Below are 18,125 nucleotides of genomic sequence, written 5' to 3'. Positions count from 1 at the left end.
TCTTATTATGGCCGGCACTTTCCATCGGAGAGACCCTGGCTCTTCTTTTACCATCACACACACACACCTCAAGGTCTCGTCACACTCCCTCACCACCAGGCTGTTTCCTTTTGTGTCGCAGATAAAACCCAATGGGATGGAGGCTCTCGTCTCTTCACTCTTGAAGCCACTGCCTACGCCCTTCTGGCCTCTGTGAAAATCGGGCAGTACGACCGATCTGGAAATATCGTGAAATGGCTGACAGAACAAAGGTTTTATGGAGGAGGATTTGAGTCGACGCAGGTATTTCAGTGAGATGTTCTGCCGCTCTTCAGATTAATAGTATGCTGTTAGTGTGCTCGCTCACCTGTCTCTCATTCAGGCCACCATCATCGTGTTTCAAGCAATGGCTGAATACCTGACTGCGGTGCCAGAGTACCAGGAAATTGACCTGGATGTCGAGCTGACCATATCTGGACGCACCAAGCCTACTAAATGGAAAATCAACAAGGCAAATGCCTTCCTTGCACGATCAGAAAAGGTAAACGCCGCTGTGCTGGGCCTTCTGTGCTTTGCATGGCTCTGACGACTTGCTTGGGTTCTTTTATCTGCGGTGTTTGGTGTGCATTTGTATTTTTTCACTCGGCCTGTCCATAAATATTTCTCTGAAAGACCGCTTTTCAGACCCACCTGTCCTGTCATTTTAATCCGACTGCACCCTGCTCGCCACCGCTTTGGCAGAATGTCCAAACAAGCCAGTTGTCAAAAGTAGGCAGTGGCGCTGAATGAATGAGGAAATCGGGCTAGCATGGCACACAGGCGACGGCCTCGACGTGAGATTAAACGTTCAGACCTCTCTTGATGGCAGATGTAAGACAGAGAAAGACGTGTGTGTTTAGAAAGATCGGACGTTCGAGGGCCAAACAAATGGACCAGGAGCAGCATCTTCATCCCCATATTCAGTCTGACAGTAGGATATTGAATTGAGGATTTAATAATGTAAAACACTGAATGTCACCGGCCCGGGAGACAGAGACGGACAACGTGCACCGTGTGAGGTCGGGGAGGAGCGCATTCACAGATACAGCGACCTTCATGAAACTGAGCGTATTATTCATAAAGCGTAATTGCTTGTATTTTGGCGTCTCTCGAAACTGAAAACATCGTTGAGTTGTGTGTGTTGCCTCCCAGCATTTTAACGTGATGTAGTCTCTCATTTTTCTGTCCATTTTCTGCTGCTTACAGTATCTGGTTCTGGATAGTAAGGGCAGCAGTCTGAGCAAAGGCTCCCAGAGGTCCCTTTTCCCTGCCACCTTCTGCGACTCCTCCGGGGGCATCTGAGGCATTCTCAGGGTGGTCGAGAGATACAATCCCTCCAGCGCGGCCTTAATCTACCCGGAGACCCCCTGGTCGGACAGGCCTGGGACGCCTCCCATTTACAAAGTGATTTTAGAGGAACAGACGGCATGCCTGGTCATTGCCCTTTTCTAATTTGAATAATTCTCTTCTTCTTAAGCAGACTTGGTGGTTGAGTGTCCACCACGTTGGAGTAACTGAGAATGTTGTGCTGTGTTGGCTTGCATTCTCTCTGAACTGTTACTGGTGCTGTTCGTTACGCAGACATGTTGTATCGCTGGAAAAGCTCATATGAAATAAACGTGTCTTTTAAATTTAGACCAACATTGACAAGGACATCTCCGTTGCTGCAAAAGGAACTGGCCAGGGAGCAATGTCGGTAAGTATGTCACTAAAGTCACCAAAGCCATCGCATGTTCCATCTGGCAGGCCTGTCCTCCAGCACACTCGCACTCCTAGACGAATATAAAGCATACGTGATAAAGACTGTCATGTTTTGTAAACGTTTTATTCGACAGGTGATGAGTATCTACTACGCTCTGGTGGAACAGAACATTACAGAATGCAAGAAGTTTGAGCTGAAGGTGTCGATGAAAGAAGTTCCCAATGGTGAGAACTCCAGGCTCCTTGTCAGACCCCCTGAACCTTTAGATCATCGATGGTCTTTGTCTTTGTCATAATCTAATCAGACATTGCTGTTTCTGGGGGTCTTGCCTGATTGGGCACCTGCCCGTCATACTGGCACAGCAGGCCGACTTAAGCAGTCCCTCAGCCAGATAGCGTGTGAGGAAACCCTCAGGACAGCCATACAGACTTCAGGCAGGACAAACTGCAGCGCTAACAGTGTGAGAGGGAAATGTCGCCCACGATGCCACTCAAACACGAGAGGGAGGCGTGACGCGTAGACTTTACTCGTGGGGCAGTCGCACGTCACGGAATGGAATGCTAATAATAATTCTATTCTCTGACTTCTAGCCAAGAAGCCTGAAGGAGCAATACGAACATTTATATTCACCGCCACTATGACGTAAGTAAAACTCTTTCTTGTTGTTATTTGTAATTCTTCACAACTTAGGAAATATTGTGATTAGCGACAAGTGGAAATGTGCTTCCGCTGGCACGGTGACCATCACGTAACTTGGCGTCTAGCAGCTGACAAATCAAACGGCAGTTCTCGTGTCACAGAGCTGCTCTCGGGTGCATCGACAGCACTGAAGAGTCGTAATAAGTCAGGATACGCCACAAATACACCGCATGTCGAGAAAAGGCTGAGCGGAGGAACTGCTGCCTTTAAGGTGCCCCTTCACTTTCAATGCCATCACGGTGGGCACTGTACTGAAGTGCATTGAAATAAAAGTCACAGTGGAGAGAATGAGAGGCGCGGCAGGGAGAAGGAAGCCCGGTGGTCTCAAGGCCTCGGAGCCCCTGCACATTTTGTTCATTCTTTCTTAATGAGGATTTCCTAATCTAACGTTGATGTTTTTCTTTTCTCTCTCTTTCTTCATCTTGCTGAGCTCCGTCATTTGCTGTAGTAATAAATGCTGCTGTAATGCTGTGCGTGGCGAGGAGAGACGACTCAAACGCACGTCACGCTGCCGCCTGGACGGCTCGCCTCGTAACTTCCAAGTGACTTACGTGTTTGCTGTGTTAGGGCCGTGCGGCGGGGATTATGTTGGCCACACTTCAACTTCACTTGATATAACATTTAACGTGCTGGAAGAAACACAACACCACTTCACAGCTAGCGATGGCCGACGAGCCAACTCACTTGGGGGTCGCCCAAAGGGTCACTGCTTGACGTTTTTGAATATTCTTGTTTTGGTGACAATGAACTCCTCTTCATTCGTAGTCGTTATATTCCTTTTTCAGTTTTTATGTTATATCACTTTACCGTGACTTGTTTAAATGTCTGACTGTTTTTCGTTACGTCTGAAATGAAGGAGTAGCTGCTCTGTCACTTCATCCTTCACGCTATGATGACACCAATCTTAACACCTCGGCCACTATGGCTACATTGGAACAGAAGAGATTTGACAAACGAGAGGAGACCACTGCGTCCGTTTGCCGCTCGTTCGTCCAGCTAGCAGCTCCGCTCTCCCAGTATCTCGTCCAGAGACGTTTTAAAGGTTGTCCCAGTTTTCAGCTTCATCGACACGTCTCAGCAGATTCCCACAATTCCTCCTCGCTTCAGTCTTAAATGCCCTTCCCGCTATTCACCACTAGGTGTCCTTGGTGTGCGATTTGCCTTTTTAGTTTGTCAATCGATGCCTGTAATGGTCTTGAAGACCACGCATGTTTGTCTCTTCTCCGTACATCTTGTGAGTTGGACTTCACAGAGTAACTAAGAGTCATCCTGCTACAAATACCCGAGAACTGCCATTTTGCTATTTTCCCCATTTGCTCCTTTGTTGATTTCAGGTATCAAGGTGAAAGAGACGCCACCATGTCCATTCTTGACATCACGATGCTGACGGGCTTCATTGCTGACCAAACCGACCTCGGAAAGGTAATTTCAGTTCCGTCTCTAGTGTGGCTTACCTCATTATGGAAAAGATTTGTCGTTTTAAGGAATCTATGTTGTTTGTTACACCACAGCTGGCGAACGGAGTGGACAAATACATTCAAAAGTTTGAAGTTGACAAGGCGCTTTCTAACAAAGGGTCTCTCATCCTGTACCTAGACAAGGTAACTCCTTTGTGTGTCGTCGCTTGTGTGTTAACCTTACGTCTCGATGAATGCAAACCCTGATAGTTTTATGACTTTGTGTTTAGCGCGTCTGTCTCAGAGCTTTGGTTCCACGATGGACCTCGTGAGTTTAGTGCATTAGACAGCAGACCATTCAAAAGACACTGACAGGGCGACTATTTAGTTTCTGTCAATACGTTAAGTTAATTTAAGTAACCAGAAACCAGACTTAGAAATGTGGCGACCACTGAACTCCCTTTCGGAGATCAAAAGCTCTGACCTGGCAGTCTGAACTCTGAATTCTGATTTGACATTTGCACTGTAATAAGCTCTCTGAGCGGGCATTTTAATCTGTACGTCGATATTTAAAGCATCTTTGAGCTGAAATGTCTTCTTAGTGCACCCTAAAAGAGTAAGGGCATTCAAAAGTGTCTTTTCACAGGTGTCCAATAAACGCTGGGATGAGATCTCCTTTAAAGTCCATCAGATGTATGAAGTGGGCTTAATTCAGCCAGCAGCAGTGACCATCTATGAGTACTACGAGATGGGTAAGGCCGAGCCGCCGAGCCGCCGAGCCGCCGAGCCGCCGAGCCGCCGGGCTTCAGCTCCTCTGGGTTACTGTCTTATAAAATGCTGCTCAAACAGATGCTTCGATTATTGGTGTGCTATATTTTGATGGAAAACATTTCAAACCCATCGCTTCCAGCAGTCAGTGTAATGAATATCGTCACCATATCGTCACCATATCGTCACCATATCAGTATAGGACAGGCCTATTCAAATGGTGGCCCAGCCAGGGCTCCAGACTTCAACCAAAATGATCACAAATGCGACCAAAAATAAGTTTGACTAACATCATTTCTACTTAGTTTGCCAGTGGCGAATTGTCATTGACACTTTAAAGTAGTATATTGTAACAGATGCAAAAGGCGTATATACTGTATATATATATCTATCTATCTACAAACCGGATTCCTAAAAAGTTGGGACACTATACAAATCGTGAATAAAAACTGAATGCAATGATGTGGAGGTGCCAACTTCTAATATTTTATTCAGAATAGAACATAAATCACGGAACAAAAGTTTAAACTGAGAAAATGTATCATTTTAAGGGAAAAATATGTCGATTCAGAATCAACAAATCCCCAAAAAAGTTGGGACAAGGCCATTGTCACCACTGTGTGGCATCTCCCTTCTTCTTACAACACTCAACAGACGTCTGGGGACCGAGGAGACCAGTTTCTCAAGTTTAGAAATAGGAATGCTCTCCCATTCTTGTCTAATACAGGCCTCTAACTGTTCAATCGTCTTGGGCCTTCTTTGTCGCACCTTCCTCTTTATGATGCGCCAAATGTTCTCTATAGGTGAAAGATCTGGACTGCAGACTGGCCATTTCAGTACCCGGATCCTTCTCCTACACAGCCATGATGTTGTGATTGATGCAGAATGTGGTCTGGCATTATCTTGTTGAAAAATGCAGAGATGACGTCTGGATGGCAGCATATGTTGTTCTAGAACCTGAATATATTTTTCTGCATTGATGGTGCCTTTCCAGACATGCAAGCTGCCCATGCCACCACACTCATGCAACCCCATACCATCAGAGATGCAGGCTTCTGAACTGAGCGTTGATAACAACTTGGGTTGTCCTTGTCCTCTTTGGTCCGGATGACATGGCGTCCCAGATTTCCAAAAGAACTTGAATCGTGACTCGTCTGACCACAGAACAGTCTTCCATTTTGCCACACTCCATTTTAAATGATCCCTGGCCCAGTGACAACGCCTGAGCTTGTGGATCTTGCTTAGAAATGGCTTCTTCTTTGCACTGTAGAGTTTCAGCTGGCAACGGCGGATGGCACGGTGGATTGTGTTCACTGACAATGGTTTCTGGAAGTATTCCTGAGCCCATTCTGTGATTTCCTTTACAGTAGCATTCCTGTTTGTGGTGCAGTGTCGTTTAAGGGCCGGAGATCACGGGCATCCAGTATGGTTTTACGGCCTTGACCCTTACGCACAGAGATTGTTCCAGATTCTCTGAATCTTCGGATGATGTTATGCACAGTTGATGATGATAGATGCAAAGTCTTTGCAATTTTTGCTGGGTAACACCTTTCTGATATTGCTCCACTATCTTTCTGCAACATTGTGGGAATTGGTGATCCTCTACCCATCTTGGCTTCTGAGAGACACTGCCACTCTGAGAAGCTCTTTTATACCCAATCATGTTCCCAATTGACCTAATTAGTGTTTATTGGTCTTCCAGCTCTTCGTTATGCTCAAATTTACTTTTTCCAGCCTCTTATTGCTACTTGTCCCAACTTTTTGGGATTTGTTGACACCGTGAAATTTTGAATCAACATATTTTTCCTTTAAAATGATACATTTACTCGGATTAAACGTTTGATCTGTCATCTACGTTCTATTACAAATAAAATATTGACATTTGCCATCTCCACATCATTGCATTCAGTTTTTATTCACAATTTGTTTAGTGTCCCAACTTTTTTGGAATCCGGTTGTGTATATATATATATATATATATATATATATATATATATATATATATATATATATATATATATATATACAGTGGAACCTCTAGATACGATCACCTCTGTATACGAGAAATTCAAGATAAGAGGAAAGTATGAGCGAAAAATTTGGATCTAAATACGAGTATTGGCTCGCGTAATGAGCCACGAGCCAGGCTGTGGTTATTTCCCAATCCGCCTCGACTCGGGATTCACCCAAGCTGACGCTGCCAGCCCGTCCAGCTCACTCAGTGTTCCTTGTTCTCCCGTAGCGTGAGGATCTACGCGTTTGTGCGCTTGTGATTTCATTGTTTCGCTGTAGCAGTTCGCCGTATAAGCGTATCCAAAAATATTGCGGACATGCAGATGGAGAATAGGAGACGATTGCCCTCAAGAGGAGTACGAGGGTGTTGTACCGTGTTAGCCATTATTAATGTAGAGAAAAGCCAAGTAAAATGACCCCTTTTATTGGCTAACTAAAAAGATTACAATATGCAAGCTTTCGAGGCATTCTTGCCTGAAGAAGGGGCCTGAGTTGCCTCGAAAGCTTGCATATTGTAATCTTTTTAGTTAGCCAATAAAAGGGGTCATTTTACTTGGCTTTTCTCTACCCTCGAAAAGAGATAGAGGGAGACGCGCGAGCGAGCAAGAGAGATAAGGAGAGGGAGACGCGCACGAGAGCGAAGAACCATCAGCTCAGTTATGATCACATGACGCTCAGCCGACAAAGTGTATCCACGCTTATTTATCAGTGTTATTTGTTAGGAAAATTGATTTTTATGTTGATATTTTTGGGCGTGCGGAACGGATTAACTGGATTTCCATTATTTTCAATGGGGACGTTTTGTTCTAGATACGAGAAATTCGCTATACAAGCTCAGTGCTGGAACGAATTAAACTCGTATCTAGAGGTTCCACTGTATATATATATATATATATTGTTGAGCGTATGTGTCGGTACGGGCTCCCCTAGCATATCCCTGAGCTGCATGAAGGTTGTTTTATATCCCGCGCTGGGTGTGAGGGAGTCGCGGTGAAAATGGCATCAGAGTTGGAGATGCGTGCGGGAAAATATTTTTAAGTATACGGCACTGCTGAGGGGACGGCTGGATTTCAACGAGAGGCTGGATATGACGCAACTGGTCATCAACCAGCAACTATGCAGTCTGAGCCGGAAACAGAATTGAACGAAATGACGCGAAAAATGATTTGTTCATTTTGCTGAACGAGACTCAAAGGTCCGAGTCGGTAAAATGATCCGAACTTCCCATCACTAGTCTTTTGACTTAACGAACACTCCATGCAAAATACCGGCCTGTCTGTCAGTAAACATGAGCGAGCAGTCGCCTGCCCGCTGCTTCGTCATACACAGCGATGTGATGAAGTCTGCGTTTTAAGGCTGAAGGTGTATTATTGTCATTTTACCAGGGTGCTTAGTGATCGACAGCAGACAGTAAACGTTGTTAAAATGGTATCGAAAAATTGCACTTGGTTAGTTATTACTTCAGGCGCACAGTATGTTCTGTTACTAATCAATTCTTCAACGGGAACTCGTCAACTGATTTAGTAAAAATAATAATTATAATTAATGATGAATTACTTGACATCCAACAGCTCTGTACAAAGACATTTTAAAATAAATGTACTAATCCACATTCACTCCATACGTGCAGCCTCTGGGGAAAAAAAATTCAACAGGAATGGCGTTGGAACTCAAATGTAACACATCAGCGATTAGAAACGTGCGAACAGAAGAGTGAAGTTCCATGACAAAAAAAAAAAAACAAATCCCTTGCCCGTCATGACCACCCCTTTAAACTGTGGGGGGTCTCAAATTTCAAAAGAGAAACAAATGTAATTACTAATACTGTGCATTTTTTAATTTTTATTTTATGCACTTTGAGATGTGAGCAAAATGTTTGTTTTGTTTATTTCAAAAGTGGGAAAAAGTATTTCTGCTACTTCAGATTCTGTTCAGTTGTAGCTTTGTGTTGTTTTTTTAATACATTTTTGATGTGCCTGTGTCAGATTTTAAAAAGGGAAGCAATGAATAAACACTACTTGTTTTTAAATACATTCATTTCTGTAAAAATGTCAAATTTGTCATTACCTGCTGGCTTACCGCCTGCTGAAAATGTCTGGCCCAGCTAAACTTCTTGGTGTGAAAATCCGGCACAGTTGAAATTGTAATTGAATTGCGCTGCCATAGGAGGTGATTGAAGAAAGACGGAGTGGCGACTTCTCTGTGACTGTTCAATCACATCATTCAGAATTAGGCCATCTTAAAAATGCTGCCCAAATTTCATAACGAATTACCTGCACAGCAATGTGTGACGTGGTGACAGACGTTAGTTTAATTACATTCTTATCTCTCTATTATAAAAAAGAGACGACTTTTGTCCCTGCGACAAGACGAGATCTTTTGAAGAGAAACGTAGAGACGACGACAGAGAGACACTTTCACGTCCCGCGACACGGGCAAGTCACGGCATACTTACAGCCTTGAGACACAAGTGCCGTGATACACATGCAGAGCAGGTTAGAGATAATGGAGGTCGTAAAATTCAAAAGTCTCAAAAATAATGAGAGTAAAGATCGCAGCAGCGCAAACAAATGGAAAATATTACTGCGAAAAGAGACAGGATAGTGTTTGGGGATGTCTGGGGGAGAAGAGGGACTTTAAAAAGATCGAAGCGCCCCACGAGATGACGATGACGCCGCACAGGAGCAGCAGCGAGCCAACATCTGATCGAGCAAAGAGGAGGTCAAGTAGCGCCGGTTATTCGACTCCCATTGTGTCACCGGTAATGAGGGCTTTCGGAGGAGCGGCCGCGTCTCCTTGGGGTTGGCGAGCGAAGCCCCCTAGTAATAATAGTAGTTCTTTTTTATATAGTAGTTCTATTTATATATCCTCAAAGCGCTTTGACATGAAAGTAGCAGAATTTAGGGATTATCCAGAGCTCTTGGGCCCGACACAAAGCCTCAGTTGATTTGGACCTTGGTGCTTAGCTGCAGTCTGAGAAGCTGCATATGCGACGGTTTGAGAAACCTCTCAGCTCTAAATGTAAAGGCCATTTTCAAATTAAGCTGCCAATAGCCTCTCTGGGGTAGTGGTGCCCGTCGTCCACTTCGTATTCACCAAATCTCCATAAGTGACCCGTCTGCCTGTTCTGAGACTCCCATTTACCACGTCGAGGTTTTGAAGAGTTTCTTCAACCACAATCTATCATGCCTGAGTAGACTGGCAGTCCAATGCCTGGCACTCTGAGGCACACGGTCACATTGGCGTGGCGATTAGTCAACAAACACACACAACCCAAGCAGCGTTCTTACAGTTTGGGAGTCCATTGACGTGTGCAGGGTGCAGTGGTGAGCGTAAAGTGAACGTAATTACAGCTCTTAGTATACGGTACGTAACGTGCACATTCTAGACCAGGGGTGACGAGAGGGCCGCAGCGGCTGCAGGTTTTCATTTGAACCCTTTCCCTAATCGGTGAGCCGTTTTCATTAATAATGAACTCTTTTCCCCTTCATTTTAATAGCCCTGTTTTTAAGGATTCAGTCCTCTGAATTGATTCCTTTCTTCATTAAATGACAGCCAAACAGAAATGAGATGTGAGACGAGCCAACAGGTAGATGACCAGCTAAACTGGGATTTCAAACTCCAACCAAGCAATCTGTTAGTGAGCTGCTGATTCTTGCTGTTAACTTAACCAGTTATTTAGCTCCATGGCTCGTTGGCACAGCAGACAGTTCCAGAACTCTTCATTTTCTGTTCTTCTTAAGAACTCCATTTAAATGTTTTGGTGAACTGAGAGATCAAACTCACCGAGACCTTCACCTTTCTTTATTGTCAGCTGTTGTGTGACGGGCACAGGTGAGCTGCTCATGTGGTGGCTTGTTTTGTGTCTCATGATTGTTTGGCTGCTAATTTAAGGAAAAAGAAATAACTAAGGGGCCTGAGTCACGTTAATTAAAACTAAGGCGAGAGAAGTTAATTAACCGTAAAAAACTGGTCACTAATAAAGAAGATGGTTAGAATAAAAACCTCCAGGACCGGAGTTTGACAGCCGTGTTCTAGACGGTACCATGTGAAGACTCAAGGAAATATTCAAAACAGCTTACGTGACACGGTGGTGTGTTCATCTGTAGTCGCCGAAGTCAAGCACGGTTAAAACGTGCGGCGAAAGAAATCTCTCAGTCCATTTTAAAAATATTTAGTGAAAGTTAAAAGCAAATAATCCACACAAGAATAAAAGAAAAAATCGTTACACACGTAGAATAAAAAGCAAAGAAAAGAAAAATGTATCTTGTCTCAGCTTGAGTTATTTCTGTACTTAAAGGTTCTTCATTTCGTCGTCTGTACGCCTTACGCGTACGGCACAGTCTTCACATCAGCATTGTATTCACACACTCAGAGAGCCCGTAGGCCCTCAGGCACAGTCGCGGTTTAAAACCGTACACCTCTACACCTTACGCGTGGCAAGGCTGTCACTAACTGAAGAATAAGGTTTACTCAAAGAAATGCCAAGAATATGCCAACACAATTCTACTTACGGGGGTTATAGATTATGCTGTGTCAGCTAGTCAAATATTCAGGAGAATGGCTCTTTTATGATGAATCCTGACCTGGCAGCAGCGGGCACAAAACCTAAAACTTGCAGACTGCACAAAGTGAGGCCAATCATCTCAGCTGCAGGAGGATCTCATGGAGATGTGACCAAGTTAGGCCCGTTCACAGCGGATGCTCAGATGAGGTCTTGTTCCTGAGCGCTGCAGTAATGGAGCCCGTGACGCTAACAACCCCGAGCAGCTTTGACACGTTGTTGAGTGGACGCTCGCCAGCAGATGTGTTTGACTTTTTTTTCCAGTTCAGGGCCCTAATAAAGAGAAGGTCACAAGTTCTCTGCCATTTAGTGGAGAGGAGCCCAGAATGGTGTGGGGTGCAATGGCTGCCTAATTGAGAGACCCTCTTGTGCTCGCGTTATGATCAGCCAGCCTCAGTTGATGCTCATGTGAAGCTCACAATGATCTGTTCGTGTCAGACAGCAGCACCTGATGCAGTTCTTCACTGTTTCTTTCTTTTTTACTAGACAAACGCTGCCAGAGATTCTACCATCCAGACAAAGAAACTGGGCTACTCAGCAAAATCTGCCAAGAGCAAGTATGCAGATGTGCCGAAGGTAACTACTCCACACGTGTGATCAGGTCCGCGCTCGATTAAAAGTGTAACTGCGCACAAGGCTGATTAATAAAAGTCACGTCATGGGCCAGATGTCAGCTATGGAGTAGACAGAGTGAACCAGACGGCGGCAGCTTGTGTGACTTTACATAGATAATAAGCCTGTTCTTTGTTTGCCGTCCCATCGACGTCACCGACTATCGCAGCTGAAGAAGATCGGACCCTGAGACACAACATCACCACTCCGTCCAGAAGCTCAGCACGATGCCCTCAGTGCACCCAGCAGCCCCGACGCTCAGTCCTGTCCTTTTCTCCTCTCATCTGGCCGTCTCTGCTCCTCTCCCACAAGCTCCGTCTTCTTCCTCCCGACTCCGGCTTCCCGAGTGGAGTGAGGGGTCTCTTTTATACCCGACCCAGTGTGGCAGAAGTGCTGCAGACCCAGGCTCCGGAACTGTCCAGGCGCCCCCTGGTGATGCCCACAGGCTGCTAAATGCCAAACCCGTGACCCTGATACAAACCAGGGGGGCTGCCCTCTCGTGTCTGTTGTTGATACGTCCACCCCCCTGGTCCTCTCCTCAAAAGGGCGTCCCGACCAGGCGAGGTCCCCGGCCGGCTGTCACCCAGCCTTCATGTTACATAATACACGGCTGGCAGACGCTCCATGCTGGGCTGTCATCTAGTGATGGCGGCTGTGCCCACTGGCTCTGGGGCTGAAGGCTGCCTCGCCATGTAGGCCCGTCCCTCAGCGAAGCGTAAGGCGAGACCTGATATTACTCTCTCTGTGGTTTTGTATTGTGAAGCCCATCGCTGGCGTCGTTTTGCCCAGATAAGCACATGTAGGCCTTGTAGACCCAACAAGTGATAAAGGCAATAAATAATGGCCTCGCTGCGGTGGGCTGGCGCCCTGCCCAGGGTTTGTTTCCTGCATTGAGCCCTGGGTTGGCTGGGATTGGCTCCAGCAGACCCCCGTGACCCTGTAGTTAGGATATAGCGGGATGGATGGACGGGTCATGGCCTCAGTTGACAGTGGCCTAAAGTGCTGTGGCTGCACTTTGAGTTTCCGCTTTAGGTGGGCAGCTCAGAGGTCCAAAATAAAATCTGAAGTGAGTGAAACTTGAAGATCCCTCGGCCGAGAGATAAGAGAACTTACAAGGGTCCATTTTAACGTAACGTGGGGAGAGTGAGGCGTTCAGCATTCAGCTAAGGCAGCGTCCCGCCTGACGTGACTCCAGAAGGCCGTGCTGATGATCTAAGAGCGGAGATGAGAAGGAAGAGGCACACGGCACTCAGCCGCCATCTTGAGATGCTGGACAAGGAAAGGCCCAAGTCAGCTCAGCCCCCCTGTGTGCCCCTCGCTTTGCTGACTTTTATTTATGAATTTATTTGTAATCCACTGATTGCTTTCATGTCCTGCAGGCTGGCACACTTTACACTGCTGGCTCTCAGATTTGAGTCGGGTCACGAGAGGAGTGCCTGTGCAGCCCCCCACATTCTCCAGTGCTCCCTTGAGCCCCCCAGTGAGTCCAGGTGGTCCTGATTGTCTCTCACTTTTTCTTTTCTTTGTAGAAAACTGCAGCCTGCTGAAGAAGAACGAGGGGAGACTGGGAGAGGCGGGCCGAGTGACGATGGCCTGTGAAGCGGGAGTCGATTATGGTAAAGATGGACGACGCTCTTTTCTTGTTGTTTGAGTTCTGCTCCTGTCTTTTGTTTTGTTCTTTCTGTCCATATTGCTCTGTTGCAGCTTACCGTCCATTTGTCCAGAAATCTCTGCTTTGTCACCCCACGCAGTACTTTCTCACAGTCGTTCAACTTCTGCTCCACGTGGGTAAGACGTGTTTGACAAGCCAAGTCGTCTTCAGTATCTTCTGCCAGCCGCTGTTGGCAGTTTAGGCGCTCGTAAGAGTTGATTATTATCACGAAACAGCATCTCTGCTGTGGTACTTTCACCAGTGAACACGTCGACAAGCCCAGTAGACTTTACATACATACGTATGAATGAAGGGCAGGCTGGCAGGCACACTGTGGGCCTCCAATGGGTAAGGAGCCTGCAGTTTAACTCCCACCAGCTTGGGGGGTCCGTTACATCATTCTGTGGAATACTAAAACACTGGCAGCCATTCTCAAACCTAACTCTGAATCAACATAAATGGCTTCAAGCTAAAGGTAAAGTCTGAAACGCAGCCCACCCAGAGAGAGCCTGAAAACCGAATGCTGGCATTGGTGGTGCAGATGGTGCCTTACAGCACAGAGAGCCGGACCCTTGGCTGTGCCCAGGGAGGTGTGGGTCTCATGGACGCTCTCTAGCATCTGGAGCTTGGTGTTGCTGTTCCTTTTCTGTGCCCTTTTCACGGTCGTAGGGGGCTTCACAAGGTCAGTGACATTACAACAGAACCTCGCGAACACAACAAGAAGTCAGGTGGAGGTAGTGAGAATATCTGAAGGAAAATGTCCAGGGGCATGGAGAGCCTGCACGTGTCCGCCAATCCACTCAGAATGTAAGGCAATGCTGCAAACGGGCAGATTAGTCGGGGGGGGCAGCAATTTGAAAACTTCTACCAAGGAGTTGGATGTGAGAGGAAAACAAATCGCCAAGAATCAGGAAAAGTTGGAAATCGTACTAGAAGGTGACAAAGGGCATGGCGGGCATTGAGAGGTGGGCATGAAGCTTTTAGACCTTGAGAAGTCAAGAAGAGGAGGATCAAAATAACAAACAACAAACACAATCCCTTCATTTCAGGGGCTCCAAAGTAATTGGACAATTGACTCAAAGGCTATTTCATGGGCAGGTGTGGGCAAGTCCATCGTTACGTCAATTGAGCAGATAAAAGGCCTGGAGTTGATCCGAGCATTTCAAATTCATTGTGGTAAAGTACAGAACCAAAATGAGAAGAAAGTGGTCTCTGTCCAAATATTTATGGACCTAACTGTATATCTAGTCAGCTTCTAATTCCAAGTGACGAGCAGCACTTTAGTTTCAGTAACGCTTCTCAGACGTGTGCAGCACAGGGCAGTACGATGACGTGGAGGTGCACCGGACAGAAATCCCAGCTCTACACGACTGGTGCCAACACGCCGTGAAGGAAAGGATTTTTTATGTTGACGTCTGTCTACTCCTATCGAGTATTTGGCTGTAATAAGACCCCCAGGATTCCCGTTGGCTCCTCTGCACTACAAGATGGCGTGGATGTGATAAGCAGGGCCGTCTACAGGCTCCTGAGCTGTCATGTCTGTGTCTGCATCGGTACGTCAGAGCGGCTGAAGGAGAGCAGAGAGTTCCCTCGCCCCTCTCTTACATGGTATTTATGTATTGTAACCACGAGGGGGTGCCACTGAGTCCCAAACCACAGACGCACATTTCCAGGATTGTATTTGTCACCATTTCATTTCAGCGAGCATAGCCAGAATAGACAGTCACCAGAGTCTTGTGTCACTTGCTGCCTCCTGACTCTGATTCTTCAAGGTGACGCTGGGGTCTTCTTTTTAAACCGGACTGTTAACTGCTTCGGGTGTCACTGTGTTGGTAGTCTGGAGCAGTCCGCCCCTGGCAGTGCCCTAGCATGACACACTCTAAAGGACCCGGAGAGGGCTGCACATTTCTGAACTCCAGATCCCTTGCCTCCCAGCAGGTGTCATAACTGGGATCGGCCCAGAGGACCACTGCCACCTGCTGTGTGGGGGAATGAACTGCTCCTGGCATCTACAATCCCCCACTCCAACCCACTGGGACTAAGATTGCAGGGCATCCCAGCCGGGTTGTGTCTCCCTTCCTGCCATCCTTCCATTATGGCATCCCAGCTGGGCAAGAAATCTTCCTCCATCCCTGTCATGAAGCCTGTCTCTCCTCCTTGGCACTTACAATATGTGTTGTGACATTTCTGAGACCCCACAGCTGCACTGCACGCCAACACTCCGGTCTCTTAACGCAGGCAGTTCCGCTGAAAGCTCGCGCCCGCAGGCTCCGACTGTGACGAGTCAATCGCCCACTGGTTGATACACGGTACGTTTAAAACCCGCCGCTGACCGGGCTGTGAGTTCGCTTTCTCACTTGTCTTCCTGTTTGGGCTCTTTTGGTCTGAGAAGGGAGCGAATGCACGATGACATCATCGTCCCTGCTTGCGTGCTGCGTGTGTCTGAGTGGCAGCCCCCTAAATGCTTTGTCTTGACAACAATAAAGCTGAACTCACACATCACAATATATGTACACAGAACTCCACAACAGCGTCCACATGCCCGACTTTGGATGCCAGTCCTCATGATTGTTGTTGGTGTGTCTAACTCCTGTCACCTTTGCCCTTGCAGTGTACCGAACCCGACTCTTGGAGACCATCGAGGAGGCCGAGTACTCTTTCTACAAAATGAATGTTGTGTCAGTCATTAAAGAAGGTAGGCCTCTCATTTAGTGCCAGTGTCGTACTCCGCCTGGTCTTCTTGCTTTACTTGGCCGTGTGTCCGCCGTGGGCACAGCAGAGACTGTGATGCCAGGTGCCGCTCAGTACATCAGGCTCTTTTTGCTATAATTCACTTAGTACTGAGTACTCTGTACCGGAGCGGAGTGAATGTTACATCTCCACATGGTGGTCTGCACCTTTTATCTTGTACTGCGTCAGGTGGCCATTCATGGATTCACCCCAATGTGTTTCCAGAGTCGCCAGGAGGAACTGTCATATTTCAGGAGGCCTAAGGGATGCTGGGAGACGCTCCATTCCTCCTCTCAGATGGTCACGTCCTCTGTTTGTGTGATTTCACTTTCAGGTACTGATGAAAATCCCGAAGGGAAAAGAAGAGTCTTCATCTCTCACAGGTCCTGCAAGAAAACCTTGAACCTGGAAAAAAATAAGGAATACCTGATAATGGGAAAAATGGACGATCTGTGGCTCAAAGGACAAGAGTAAGTTTCATCTGCACTGGGATATTTGATGAGGCCTTAGCATTTGTACTCAAACCAGGGTGGTCCCCCAAATAGCATTGGGATTATTTGAACCCCACGTGTTACTCCAGAGGGGCACCTGGCTTGGGGACACACATCATTCCTATTGAAGGGGCTTCTTAATTCCATGGGATTTGAACTTCACACAAATGGCGTCCAAGTGATGTAACTTTTCAGCAAAGTCTTTTCTCTTCATAGCTTGTGTTTGTCGGCCGTCCACTCAGTGGTCTGAGCCCCATGGTCTAAAATTAGGTCTTGAGAAAAGAAAATGCCAGTCGGTGGGCGTTCTCATTTCCACTGGGTGTTCTGTGACGCCTACCATATCCCATAGGTATAGCCCATAGGTGTTAAGAACAGAATCATGGGGGATTCCCGTCTCCCCTGGGGTCTGCATTCTTGGACCCCCTTTTTAAGTGTCCTTGGAAGGGGATTACTGCCAGCGGGCACCCTTCTCCATGACGGTGTGACCCTGACTTGTTATTTCATGATGGCCTTCTTTGTCTTTCCTCCTCAGGATTTCCTACATCCTTGGCTCAGAGACGTGGATTGAGTGGTGGCCATCAAGCCAAGAATGCCAGGACCCCAAATACAAAAAGACATGCGAAGATATTAAGGGGGCCGCTGACCACCTGCGCGACTTTGGGTGCCCCAACTAAGCCACCTTCTCAGGAATGTTTTGTATTTCACATCTCTCTAGTTTCTCCTTAATAACACGTCGTTATTTGCATCGACCGGGACTCGGCGAACGGTGAACTTGGAGCACTCCGTCAAAGCTCAGCCTCACGGTTCCATCTTAATTTCTCCCAGCTCTTAATGCTCAAATTTTTTTTTATGCAAATGTTCCTCTCATCCAAACATGAAATAAAATATCTTATGAAAAGGTCACAATTGTTGTTTTGTTTTTTTTATTTTAAAGTGTAGTCAGATCATTGTCCTCAGCAAGCTGTTTAAGTCGTGACCAACAAAATGTCAGAGTTGGCATTCATCACAGAACTGTCTGAGTGTGTCCTTAGGAACGAGAGCTGTGCTCTTTACTCTCTCGGGTTTAATGAGATGGAGAACAACAAAGCAGCAGGTCTTTCAAAGTGCATGGACAGAGAATGTAAAAAAAGATAGAAAAGCTCTCTTTAAAGCTCGCTCAGACTACTATTCTACAATAATCGATAGCAATAATAAAAACCCTCAGGTACTGATTTGAACAGTGGCTAAATTATCCATCCATTATCCAACCCGCTATATCCTAACTACAGGGTCATGGGGGTCTGCTGGAGTCAACACAGGGTGCAAGGCAGGAAACAAACCCCAGGCAGGGCGCCAGCCCACTGCAGGGCACACACACATACCAAGCAGAATTTAGGATCGCCAGTGCACGTAACCTGCAAGTCTTTGGACTGTGGGAGGAAACCCACATAGACTCGGGGAGAACATGCAAACTCCACACAGGGAGGACCTGGGAAGTGAA

General features: G+C 46.6%; 1 protein-coding gene across 1 annotated transcript; it reads left to right on the top strand.

Annotated features, from left to right (window-relative positions):
• Positions 1–6: 6 nt before the first annotated feature.
• Positions 7–17,548, top strand: LOC120541116 (complement C3-like; the record flags this gene model as incomplete). The annotated part of the gene is made up of 13 exons (XM_039772449.1): positions 7–282; positions 362–520; positions 1,655–1,714; positions 1,854–1,944; positions 2,311–2,362; positions 3,754–3,841; positions 3,931–4,020; positions 4,463–4,568; positions 11,648–11,737; positions 13,303–13,389; positions 16,036–16,119; positions 16,489–16,624; positions 17,178–17,548. Coding segments are annotated over 13 exons (1,461 nt in total), but the record flags the coding sequence as incomplete, so codon positions are not given.
• Positions 17,549–18,125: the final 577 nt, after the last annotated feature.

Source organism: Polypterus senegalus, chromosome 12, assembly GCF_016835505.1.
Source record: "Polypterus senegalus isolate Bchr_013 chromosome 12, ASM1683550v1, whole genome shotgun sequence".
Classification (NCBI taxonomy): Eukaryota; Metazoa; Chordata; class Cladistia; order Polypteriformes; family Polypteridae; genus Polypterus; species Polypterus senegalus.
The sequence above is the reverse complement of the archived record's forward strand: the minus strand, read 5'-3'. Positions and strand labels throughout refer to the sequence as shown.